Below are 13,654 nucleotides of genomic sequence, written 5' to 3' on the forward strand. Positions count from 1 at the left end.
GCTTGCGGTGAAGCTAAGTTGAATTTTCACAATATTCCAACGAATTTATTTTTTGTACGTTATTGTAATCACTACTGAGCAATAATCATCAATTGTAACACTTCGAAAACAAGTAGGTTACTCACTTGTATGAAACAAAGCATGACCGGCTGGAGTGCGATACCGTTACCGTGATCATTTGTTACTAAGAATGCATTCGTTTTTGTTTTTACTTCTTTTAGAATATACTTTTCGTTATCAAAAAAATTAAGAAAATAAATATACTGAGTATTTTTTTGTTATCATGTGAAATTTTTTTATTTTTTGATTGACTGTAATTTCCCCGATGTCTAAATTAGAACATGGAAGGTACAGTCGTTCTACCGGAAGTCAAACATGCCAGTAGTCGAACGCAATCGACTGTGTCAGACAACTGTCTCTCAGTTATGAGAGTGCTAATGAATTAGAGTGACGTCTATTCAAGAGATTATAGTTTACGGTACCGTAATCTGCAAATGCGTAAAAATCTATTTGTAGATATTATTTTTTTTGCAGTATGTTATACAGTGTGAAATTTCGTTTGTGTACAAGTTTGTCTGTGTGTAAAAAACCGAAAGTGCGCTTAGAATTGCAACAAAGTTGCAATAGATTGTCATGTATCATCCCTTCTGGCCTTTGTTTTCTGAGAAAAATTTCCCACTGACACCGAAGTGAATGCTCTAATTAAAGCCGCACCAAGACTTAACGCCTCTGAATTCGCCCATTGAAAAAAAGAATTTTAATTAAAGCCGCAGCCTCAAATAGGAATTTTACTGTAAATAAATTACCAGAATGCACTATCGTTCTCCGAATGAGGTTGGTCAAGATGTAATTAGTTTGCCTTCCTTTCATGTTGTTTCAAAATGAAAATTGACCAAATATTACAAATGCGGCTAGAATTTTTGTTTGAGTTTACAAAAGGGTAGAGGGTGAAGACTCTTCTGCTATGGGCTGGGAAGTACAAGTTGTACGACCGTAATACATGATTGGGCTGGCCTTAACACTTGAGAGGTGATCTGTAACTTGATAGGTTATTGTGGACAATAATGATCCTAATGAGCAACACCATACATACCTGTTCACAAGCAATGCATTCTTCTGTTAGGATCTTCAGTAAGGATATGCCATTGCTGTCCTGTCTTTTGTACATCTCTCGTACAATGGACAGCAAGTTCCATACACCTTCGGGTTCACGTCCCCGTAGAGGACGCAATAAACTAGCCCACTCCGCAGCTGATGGAGGTGCAGTGGAAGACAGGTACAGAGAGTTGACATCACTGCAAACAATAAACACTTATTGTTATATTGACATGATATACAATATAGTCCAAGTGTATCTCAATTCAAAGCTGACTATCACCCATTATATTTATGTACACCGAGTGCAGCCAGAAAATATATCAAGTGCAGCCAGGACATACACCGAGTGAAGCCAGGACATACACCGAGTGCAGCCAGGATATACACCGAGTGCAGCCAGGATATACACCATGTGTACTCAGGACATGCACCATGTGCAGCCAGGGCATGCACCATGTGCAGCCAGGGCATGCACCATGTGCAGCCAGGGCATGCACCAAGTGCAGCCAGGACATACACCAAGTGCTGCCAGGACATACACCAAGTGCTGCCAGGACATACACAGAGTGCTGCCAGGACATACACCATGTACAGCCAGGACATACACCGAGTGCAGCCAGGACATACATTAAGTGCAGCCAGGATATACACCGAGTGCAGCCATGACATACACCAAGTGCAGCCAGGACATACACCATGTGTACTCAGGACATGCACCATGTGCAGCCAGGGCATGCACCAAGTGCAGCCAGGACATACACTGAGTGCAGCCAGGACATACACCATGTACAGCCAGGACATACACCGAGTGCAGCCAGAAAATATATCAAGTGCATCCAGAACATACACCGAGTGCAGCCAGGATATACACCATGTGCAGCCAGGATATACACCATGTGCAGTCAGGACATACACCGAGTGCAGCTAGGGCATGCACCGAGTGCAGCCAGGGCATGCACCATGTGCAGCCAGGGCATGCACCATGCGCAGCCAGGGCACGCACCAAGTGCAGCCAGGGCATGCACCAAGTGCAGCCAGGACATAAACCATGTGCAGCCAGGACATAAACCATGTGCAGCCAGGACATACACCATGTGCAGCCAGGACATACACCGAGTGCAGCCAGGACATACATTAAGTGCAGCCAGGACATACACCGAGTGCAGCCAGGACATACACCATGTGCAGCCAGGACATACACCATGTGCAGCCAGGACATACACCATGTGCAGCCAGGACATACACCATGTGCAGCCAGGACATACACCATGTGCAGCCAGGACATACACCGAGTGCAGCCAGGACATACATTAAGTGCAGCCAGGATATACACCATGTGCAGCCAGGACATACACCAAGTGCAGCCAGGACATACACCGAGTGCAGCCAGGACATACACCGAGTGCAGCCAGGACATACACCGAGTGCAGCCAGGACATACACCGAGTGCAGCCAGGACATACACCAAGTGCAGCCAAGACATGCACCATGTGGAGTCAGGACATACACCGAGTGCAGCCAGGACATACACCGTGTGCAGTCAGGACATACACCGAGTGCAGCCAGGACATGCACCATGTGGAGTCAGGACATACACAGAGAGCAGCCAGGACATACATCATGTGCAGTCAGGACATACACCGAGTGCAGTCAGGACATAGACCGAGTGCAGTCAGGATATACATCGGGTGCAACCAGGACATACACCAAGTGCAGCCAGGACATACACCAAGTGCAGCCAGGATATACACCATGTGCAGTCAGGACATACACCAAGTGCAGCCAGGACATGCACCATGTGGAGTCAGGACATACACCGAGTGCAGCCAGGACATACACCGAGTGCAGCCAGGACATACACCGAGTGCAGCCAGGACATACACCAAGTGCAGCCAGGACATACACCAAGTGCAGCCAGGATATACACCATGTGGAGTCAGGACATACACCAAGTGCAGACAGGACATGCACCATGTGGAGTCAGGACATACACCGAGTGCAGCCAGGACATACACCGAGTGCAGCCAGGACATACACCGAGTGCAGCCAGGACATACACCAAGTGCAGCCAGGACATACACCAAGTGCAGCCAGGACATGCACCATGTGCAGACAGGACATGCACCATGTGGAGTCAGGACATACACCGAGTGCAGCCAGGACATACACCGAGTGCAGCCAGGACATACACCGAGTGCAGCCAGGACATACACCAAGTGCAGCCAGGACATACACCGAGTGCAGCCAGGACATACACCGAGTGCAGCCAGGACATACACCAAGTGCAGCCAGGACATACATCAGGCGCAGTCAGGACATACACCAAGTGCAGCCAGGATATACACCATGTGCAGTCAGGACATACACCAAGTGCAGCCAGGACATGCACCAAGTGCAGCCAGGACATACACCGAGTGCAGCCAGGACATACACCGAGTGCAGCCAGGACATACACCGAGTGCAGCCAGGACATACACCGAGTGCAGCCAGGACATACATCAGGTGCAGTCAGGACATACACCAAGTGCAGCCAGGACATACACCGAGTGCAGCCAGGACATACACCAAGTGCAGCCAGGACATACACCAAGTGCAGCCAGGACATACACCAAGTGCAGCCAGGACATACACCGAGTGCAGCCAGGACATACATTAAGTGCAGCCAGGATATACACCGAGTGCAGCCATGACATACACCAAGTGCAGCCAGGACATACACCATGTGCAGCCAGGACATACACCATGTGTACTCAGGACATGCACCATGTGCAGCCAGGGCATGCACCAAGTGCAGCCAGGACATACACCGAGTGCAGCCAGAAAATATATCAAGTGCATCCAGAACATACACCGAGTGCAGCCAGAATATACACCATGTGCAGTCAGGACATACACCGAGTGCAGTCAGGACATACACCGAGTGCAGCCAGGACATACACCGAGTGCAGCCAGGGCATGCACCAAGTGCAGCCAGGGCATGCACCGAGCGCAGTCAGGGCATGCACCAAGTGCAGCCAGGACATACACCGAGTGCAGCCAGGACATACACCGAGTGCAGCCAGGACATACACCGAGTGCAGCCAGGACATACATCAGGTGCAGTCAGGACATACACCAAGTGCAGCCAGGACATACACCGAGTGCAGCCAGGACATACACCAAGTGCAGCCAGGGCATGCACCAAGTGCAGCCAGGACATACACCGAGTGCAGCCAGGACATACACCATGTACAGCCAGGACATACACCGAGTGCAGCCAGAAAATATATCAAGTGCATCCAGAACATACACCGAGTGCAGCCAGAATATACACCATGTGCAGTCAGGACATACACCGAGTGCAGTCAGGACATACACCGAGTGCAGCCAGGACATACACCGAGTGCAGCCAGGATATACACCGAGTGCAGCCATGACATACACTAAGTGCAGCCAGGACATACACCATGTGCAGCCAGGACATACACCATGTGTACTCAGGACATGCACCATGTGCAGCCAGGGCATGCACCGAGTGCAGCCAGGACATACACCGAGTGCAGCCAGGACATACACCATGTACAGCCAGGACATACACCGAGTGCAGCCAGAAAATATATCAAGTGCATCCAGAACATACACCGAGTGCAGCCAGGATATACACCATGTGCAGTCAGAACATACACCGAGTGCAGCAAGGACATACACCGAGTGCAGCCAGGGCATGCACCGTGTGCAGTCAGGACATACACCGAGTGCAGCCAGGACATGCACCATGTGGAGTCAGGACATACACCGAGAGCAGCCAGGACATACACCGAGTGCAGCCAGGACATACACCAAGTGCAGTCAGGACATACACCGAGTGCAGCCAGGACATACACCGAGTGCAGTCAGGATATACATCGGGTGCAACCAGGACATACACCAAGTGCAGCCAGGACATACACCAAGTGCAGCCAGGATATACACCATGTGCAGTCAGGACATACACCAAGTGCAGCCAGGACATGCACCATGTGGAGTCAGGACATACACCGAGTGCAGCCAGGACATACACCGAGTGCAGCCAGGACATACACCGAGTGCAGCCAGGACATACACCATGTGCAGCCAGGACATACACCATGTGCAGCCAGGACATACACCATGTGCAGCCAGGACATACACCATGTGCAGCCAGGACATACACTGAGTGCAGCCAGGACATACATTAAGTGCAGCCAGGACATACACCGAGTGCAGCCAGGACATACACCATGTGCAGCCAGGACATACACCATGTGCAGCCAGGACATACACCATGTGCAGCCAGGACATACACCATGTGCAGCCAGGACATACACCATGTGCAGCCAGGACATACACCGAGTGCAGCCAGGACATACATTAAGTGCAGCCAGGACATACACCGAGTGCAGCCAGGACATACACCGAGTGCAGCCAGGACATACACCAAGTGCAGTCAGGACATACACCGAGTGCAGCCAGGACATACACCGAGTGCAGCCAGAACATACATTAAGTGCAGCCAGGATATACACCATGTGCAGCCAGGACATACACCGAGTGCAGCCAGGACATACACCGAGTGCAGCCAGGACATACACCGAGTGCAGCCAGGACATACACCGAGTGCAGCCAGGACATACACCGAGTGCAACAAGGACATACACCAAGTGCAGCCAGGACATACACCAAGTGCAACAAGGACATACACCATGTGCAGTCAGGACATACAGTACTCATTCCGCCCAACCTCCCGCTTTTATCGCTTTTTTTCCGACCGCTTATCGCTTAATTTCCGACCGCTCGCTGCTTTCCGACCGCTTTTTTTCCGCTCGCTCGCGTTCGCTTTTGTTCGCTCGCTCGCTTTTGTTCGCTCGCTCGCTCCTGCTATGACTGGCTTCAGAAACACCGTCCGCTTGCCAACCGACCGCTGGAGTAACAATGATCGTACATTGTATGTATAAACTTAAGTTTTTATTCGTAATAAATTTAGGTTTTAATGACGATTCAAAATACAACGCCTATTGCTTCTCTGTTTTGGAAAAAAGACGCCTTCAAATCACTTGACACATTGTAACGTTTGCTACGCAAGTCGAACTGTGACCTGTATTTACATATTTACGTCCTTGTGTGTGTAGTTCAAGCAGCTATATAACTGGTCAATCGCGATATTATTGAGTACTAGTATTTGTGTGTTGTGTGTGTGTGTTTCTGTGTGATTTTGACTAAATTTATTCCGAACGGCGCTCAAAATAATTTGACACTTTGTTATTTGCGAACGCAACTCACACTATGACTCTTACTCAATTTGCACAAGTAATACGAATGCTGTAGTTCAGAAAATCTATTGGTTAACTTTTGATCGTGTCTGGGTGCGCAAAACAAAACTGCACATATAATTATCGCATAGCTGAATTTCTACAAATCAATTGGACTTAAACAACTAGTATAATGACTGTGACGATTAATCGCTTGTCTGATTACATGCGATGACGAATTATTGGATTGGCAGCAGCCGGACGAAAAATGAAAGAGGTCTCGGAACAGTTAATTTGTTGAGGAAAACAAAACAAACGCAGCCAGTGATACATTTTGAAAACAAAAATACAAAATAAACGCAATCAGAGGCGCCGACCACGCGCGTTGGAAATAAATAAAACATCTGTTTTAGTATGTTGTGACAGTCTCACCAAACTCTTTTACTCGCGCAATATAATTATGTTATTTCCCAAAGCACTTATATTTAATACATTGACGAAAAACACCGCAAGAAAAATGTAAATCAGGCTTATAATTACTAGTAACGCTACTCGAACGCAATGTTGATCACTGTAAAAGTGGATAAATTCGAACCGTCATCAAATTCAAAATTCAAGCGATCTCGTTGAATGTCAAAAATAAACTCGATGTTTAGAAAGACAAAAACAACAACATATTAGAGTGCAAAAAAAGTTAGCAGCAAAGAACGTGAAGTGCATGTGGGAAAGCGATGAGTGAATTCGAGAAAAATTATGCTGATGTGAGAACAAGCCATATACCCGCGAAGTACTCGCTAAAACATCGAGAAAATGTGCCATTTCAAAGAGCACCCTTACAAATAATGTCTGCGATTGTGTGAACATGATAACGTGCAAACAAGGAACAGAGCTCGTGGTCCACCAAGGAAACTTAGCGATGACGCAGTTTTAGATGTATACGGCTGTTGAAAACAGAGACTCCTTCGATCTCATATAAGCAGGTTCACGTGGATGTATCATTTTCAACTTTTACCAACAACGCTATGATAATAAAGACATTGTGAAATTATTTTGTTTTTATGTAGAAAAATACAGTAATTTTACCAAGTAAAATCATATTTATTAAAATTGTTGTTCATACATGAGTTGTCGAACACACTACATACATGTAGTTTGTAATTTCATCCAGCTCCTTTCAGTCACGATTCAAGACAAACAAAAGGCACAAATATAGATAATATAGCAAATTATTTTTTTCTGTAATATTCGTGTGTAATCAGTAATTATGAAAAAAAATTATGGGTACATATGGAATACATTTCGTTATGAATTATTCTTAATATCAATTTCTAAATTATCTTGTCAAAATCAGTTTTTTTTCAGGGTTTTTCCCCCAAAACGAAAGAATTTCATAATGTCGGGAACGATTTTTCATGCAAACATTGTGAATGGTTCCCCGACACTGATTCCTTTTTAACTTTCAATTTTTCTAAGACGCGGCAAACCCTGCTCATGACCGGAGACGTCGTCGAGATGCAGGTGCGATTCCTCTTAGCAACGCGTTCTATTTATTTCCAAAGCGTGTGGTCGGCGCCTTTGATTGCGTTTATTTTGTTTTTTTTATTCACGTAATCTATCACTGGCAGCGTTTGTTTTGTCGCGTCTCACAACTTAATGTCCAAGCTGACTTTGTTTTGGCTGTAAGTACAGCTCATTAAAGTATTTCGCCCGGAGTTCGCAAAAAACGGAATACCCTGCAAACTATGAATCCTTTATTTTATAACGAGACATTGGGCGCAAAAATAAAAACCATAATTGTAATTCAACAAGTTTATGTAACGTGTTAGTCCGATTGCCAGCCGCCTAGTTAAAAAACGCGATCTCCATTGATGTCGGCTTCGACAACTTCGGACAAGTAAGATGGGCGCTGGCCGACATTACATTTGCAAGTATTGTATTTGTTTGACAAATTTCAATCGATTGGTCGTTTTTTTTCACAGTCTTACTATTCCTGCAGATATTGTTCAATTGTTATAGGTGCCATAGATTTACATAATTACAACTTGACCCGTGTTAAACCCAAACCATGCGTGCATGACAACCGTCACCCTATACACGGTTACTCAATGAATACCATACTCTACAGTAGACATTTTAAGCTCTCCACCAAAAATTGAATGGTTTTATTTCATATTAGTTGTGTCTGTGTCAGTGTCGTATTTGATTTCACATGTTTGGTTCGATCTTGTTTATGGTGGACATTATTGCTACGCGTATGTATTATTACCAATTTTATATGGCCGTGTGATCCACCGTATTTTTTCAACGGTCGTTCTATAAATTTTTGATTGTATTTATTCTTATTTTAACATCATAAAAACAAAAATGACACACTTGTACATGAAACAGTAGGTAATGAACTGTAAATGCGGGCGGTTGCACTGTCAGGCGAGCGAGCGATTGCGCGAGCGGATACTTCCGGATTTGCGCGGTCGAAAAAAAAGTGGAAATTGCGCGGTCGAATTGAACAAAGCGAGCGAAAAAAAAGCGATCGAAATCCGGAAGCGGGCGGGAGGCTGGGCGAAATGAGTACTGTACACCAAGTGCAGCCAGGACATACACCATGTGCAGTCAGGACATACACCGAGTGCAGCCAGGACATACACCGAGTGCAGCCAGGACATACACCATGTGCAGTCAGGACATACACCGAGTGCAGCCAGGACATACACCGAGTGCAGCCAGGACATACACCATGTGCAGTCAGGACATACACCAAGTGCAGTCAGGACATACACCGAGTGCAGCCAGGACATACACCGAGTGCAGCCAGAACATACATTAAGTGCAGCCAGGATATACACCATGTGCAGCCAGGACATACACCAAGTGCAGCCAGGACATACACCGAGTGCAGCCAGGACATACACCGAGTGCAGCCAGGACATACACCGAGTGCAGCCAGGACATACACCGAGTGCAGGCAGGACATACACCATGTGCAGTCAGGACATACACCAAGTGCAGTCAGGACATACACCGAGTGCAGCCAGGACATACACCGAGTGCAGCCAGGACATACACCGAGTGCAGCCAGGACATACACCATGTGCAGTCAGGACATACACCAAGTGCAGTCAGGACATACACCGAGTGCAGCCAGGACATACACCGAGTGCAGCCAGAACATACATTAAGTGCAGCCAGGATATACACCATGTGCAGCCAGGACATACACCGAGTGCAGCCAGGACATACACCGAGTGCAGCCAGGACATACACCGAGTGCAGCCAGGACATACACCGAGTGCAGCCAGGACATACACCGAGTGCAGCCAGGACATACACCGAGTGCAGCCAGGACATACACCGAGTGCAGCCAGGACATACACAGAGTGCAGCCAGGACATACACCGAGTGCAGCCAGGACATACACCAAGTGCAGCCAGGATATACACCATGTGCAGTCAGGACATACACCAAGTGCAGCCAGGATATACACCATGTGCAGTCAGGACATAGAACAAGTGCAGTCAGGATATACACCATGTGCAGTCAGGACATACACCAAGTGCAGCCAGGACATGCACCATGTGGAGTCAGGACATACACCGAGTGCAGCCAGGACATACACCAAGTGCAGCCAGGACATACATCAGGCGCAGTCAGGACATACACCAAGTGCAGCCAGGATATACACCAAGTGCAGCCAGGACATACACCAAGTGCAGCCAGGACATACACCAAGTGCAGCCAGGACATACACCATGTGCAGTCAGGACATACACCATGTGCAGTCAGGACATACACCGAGTGCAGTCAGGACATAGACCGAGTGCAGTCAGGATATACATCGGGTGCAACCAGGACATACACCAAGTGCAGCCAGGACATACACCAAGTGCAGCCAGGATATACACCATGTGCAGTCAGGACATACACCAAGTGCAGCCAGGACATGCACCATGTGCAGCCAGGACATACACCGGGTGCAACCAGGACATACACCATGTGCAGTCAGGACATACACCAAGTGCAGACAGGACATGCACCATGTGGAGTCAGAACATACACCAAGTGCAGCCAGGACATACACCATGTGCAGACAGGACATGCACCATGTGGAGTCAGGACATACACCAAGTGCAGCCAGGACATACACCAAGTGCAGCCAGGACATACACCAAGTGCAGCCAGGACATACACCAAGTGCAGCCAGGACATACACCAAGTGCAGCCAGGACATACACCGAGTGCAGCCAGGACATACACCAAGTGCAGCCAGGACATACATCAGGCGCAGTCAGGACATACACCAAGTGCAGCCAGGATATACACCATGTGCAGTCAGGACATACACCAAGTGCAGCCAGGACATGCACCATGTGGAGTCAGGACATACACCAAGTGCAGCCAGGACATACACCAAGTGCAGCCAGGACATACATCAGGCGCAGTCAGGACATACACCAAGTGCAGCCAGGATATACACCAAGTGCAGCCAGGACATACACCGAGTGCAGCCAGGACATACACCAAGTGCAGCCAGGACATACACCGAGTGCAGCCAGGACATGCATCAGGTGCAGTCAGGACATACACCAAGTGCAGCCAGGACATACACCAAGTGCAGCCAGGACATACACCAAGTGCAGCCAGGACATACACCGAGTGCAGCCAGGACATACACCGAGTGCAGCCAGGACATACACCGAGTGCAGCCAGGACATACACCGAGTGCAGCCAGGACATACACCGAGTGCAGCCAGGACATACACCAAGTGCAGCCAGGACATACACCGAGTGCAGCCAGGACATACACCGAGTGCAGCCAGGACATACACCGAGTGCAGCCAGGACATACACCGAGTGCAGCCAGGACATACACCAAGTGCAGCCAGGACATACACCGAGTGCAGCCAGGACATACACCAAGTGCAGCCAGGACATACACCGAGTGCAGCCAGGACATACACCAAGTGCAGCCAGGACATACACCGAGTGCAGCCAGGACATACACTGAGTGCAGCCATGACATACACCGAGTGCAGCCAGGACATACACTGAGTGCAGCCATGACATACACCAGAGTGCAGCCAGGACATACATCAGGTGCAGTCAGGACATACATCAGGTGCAGCCATGACATACACCAAGTGCAGCCAGGACATACACCAAGTGCAGTCAGGACATACACCGGGTCAGGGTAAACATACCAAAACATTCTATGACACAAGGTATACATTGTAAACGACTTTACCTGAACACAATAGGAGCAGGTCCACTGAATCGAATAAGAGTTTTTTTGATATTTTCATGCAGTGTACTGTCATCAAGACACCATCGTGTTTGTTCTGTAGCTGATGGCCCAGCAGTAGGATCAGGAGCTCCACATACTGTATTAATAGCACTTTCTTGTGAAGAGAGTAATTCATCCAATAAACGCTGAGCAGTAGGTAGAATCTACAAAAGAAATCATACATGTATTTAGGTTTCAATCTAGCACATGCTATGTAGGTTTCGATTTAGCCTGATTGCTCTAATAATCAGATAACAAGTGGTCTGTCAGAGATGAATTTGTTCATGTGGTGTTTTTTTCTCTCTCACCTGTTGCGGTAGTTCACTAATTAAATACTGTGCAAACTTCTGTAGTTGATCACGATGCAGTCTGGATAAGGATTCTGATACAGGAGCTCGAAGACACACCCCTGACGCTTGATGGATTCTAAAGAGACACAGAGCCACCACATGTGCACACCATTTGGCTAGACTACTACAGGTACAACTACATGCTGTTATTTGTCTTCTGTCAAACATAACCGCAACATTAAAAGTCCCTTTCGGTTGGGCTAGATGTTGTGGTGGAACTACTGTAGCACTGAGGTGAAACCCTGTGTGAAAAAAAATTAAAACCCAATGAATAATTAAAGCATTAATGGTATAAAACATGTGCATCTTCCAGTGAGTCAAAAATCTATTTTCCAAATAAGAAATATGCTATGCTCAGTGTGATAGTCTCTACTCATCATGTCCAATAAAAATACAGCCTGATAACATAATAAATTTGATGCACCAGATACACAACCATCATGTACAATAGAAACACAGTCTGATAACATAATAAACTTGCATGCATCAAATATTGTACACATACCTATTTGTAAGACTTCTTTGACTGCTCTGGATTTCAACAAATGTTCACCTTTTTGGAATTCTTCAGCTGAGCCATTAGCCAGGCATGAATACAACCTGTGTGAAAAAAGAATGAGAAGTTGAAATGGAAAAACTGATGGAAATTATGGCAACACTATGGGAGAAGACAGTAGATGCAATGGGAAGATTGGTAGGAACACTCTGGAAGAACGGGTAAGGCAGTAGATGAAATTAGAAGAAACTGATAGAAATGAGACAGTGAATGAAATGGAAAGACAGGTTGAAAATATGGAAATACTATGGGAAGAAATGAGTAATGAACAGGACAGACAATGATGCACATACAGATGATCAGATAACTGTCAACAACACAGGCTAAGAATATTCTAGCATTTCTTACAATTCTTAAGTAAAACTAGTGTTTTCTACTGCATGGAAATAAAAAATACTGTTGTCATTTTCTCCATTCAGTATTATGTACCTTATATCTTCTTCATTCTCTGGGAAGCTCCAAAACGCAATCCTTAGTTGTAGTTGTTCTGGAACTGGAGGATATACACGCTCAACAAACTCAAATGGCAGCTGACATGCTACAACTCTAGCTGCTAGTTCAACCAGGGGCATTACTTGACATTCTACAAAAATATCAAAGGTATCAGGTTTAGTTTCAAACATAATTCTTCTTGTTTTAGTTACTCCAGTAACTCCAGAGGAAAACCATTTTATTTTCAGTAAGACAAGATGGCCGACATTTTACATTTTTACTAACAAGAAAGCTGCATTTGGCAGTCAATTAATCCTCTACCTAAAGCAGACTTCAATGAATTTTTCATACATAGTATTATACAAGCAGCCTCTCGGCTGAGATAGCTCCGCTGTTAGCAATGCACATTTCAATTAAAGAACAGAAGATATCATTAGAAAATGAACAATATGCATAGTATCAATGCAATGGGACTTGCTGTTTTCAACAAGAATTCAAAAATATCATTTTTCACCATAAATGATTGTGGTTTTTAACAGGAAGAAAATATCACTTTTTACCAAAAATGACAAAAATATTCACCAAAATTAAAGAATTAAAGATATCATTACAAAATGAATAAATCTGAGAGAGGTCCACATGTAGTACCTATATATGTAATATCAAAGCAATTGGACTTGCGGTTTTTAACAAG

General features: G+C 46.1%; 1 protein-coding gene across 1 annotated transcript in view; it reads right to left on the reverse strand.

Annotated features, from left to right (window-relative positions):
- The window catches only part of LOC102803524 (zinc finger SWIM domain-containing protein 8-like), a 34,337-nt gene that overhangs the window by 14,888 nt on the left and 5,795 nt on the right, over positions 1–13,654 (reverse strand). The window contains exons 2-6 of the mRNA XM_085493944.1: positions 12,958–13,111; positions 12,478–12,572; positions 11,931–12,214; positions 11,584–11,786; positions 1,094–1,295 (exon numbers count right to left, since the gene is read on the reverse strand). Of these exons, the coding sequence (XP_085350070.1) occupies positions 1,094–1,295; positions 11,584–11,786; positions 11,931–12,214; positions 12,478–12,572; positions 12,958–13,111 (938 nt within the window). The remainder of the gene's footprint in view (positions 1–1,093; positions 1,296–11,583; positions 11,787–11,930; positions 12,215–12,477; positions 12,573–12,957; positions 13,112–13,654) is intronic.

This window comes from Saccoglossus kowalevskii, chromosome 19 (genome assembly GCF_978046115.1).
Source record: "Saccoglossus kowalevskii chromosome 19, keSacKowa6.1, whole genome shotgun sequence".
In the NCBI taxonomy this organism is placed as follows: Eukaryota; Metazoa; Hemichordata; class Enteropneusta; family Harrimaniidae; genus Saccoglossus; species Saccoglossus kowalevskii.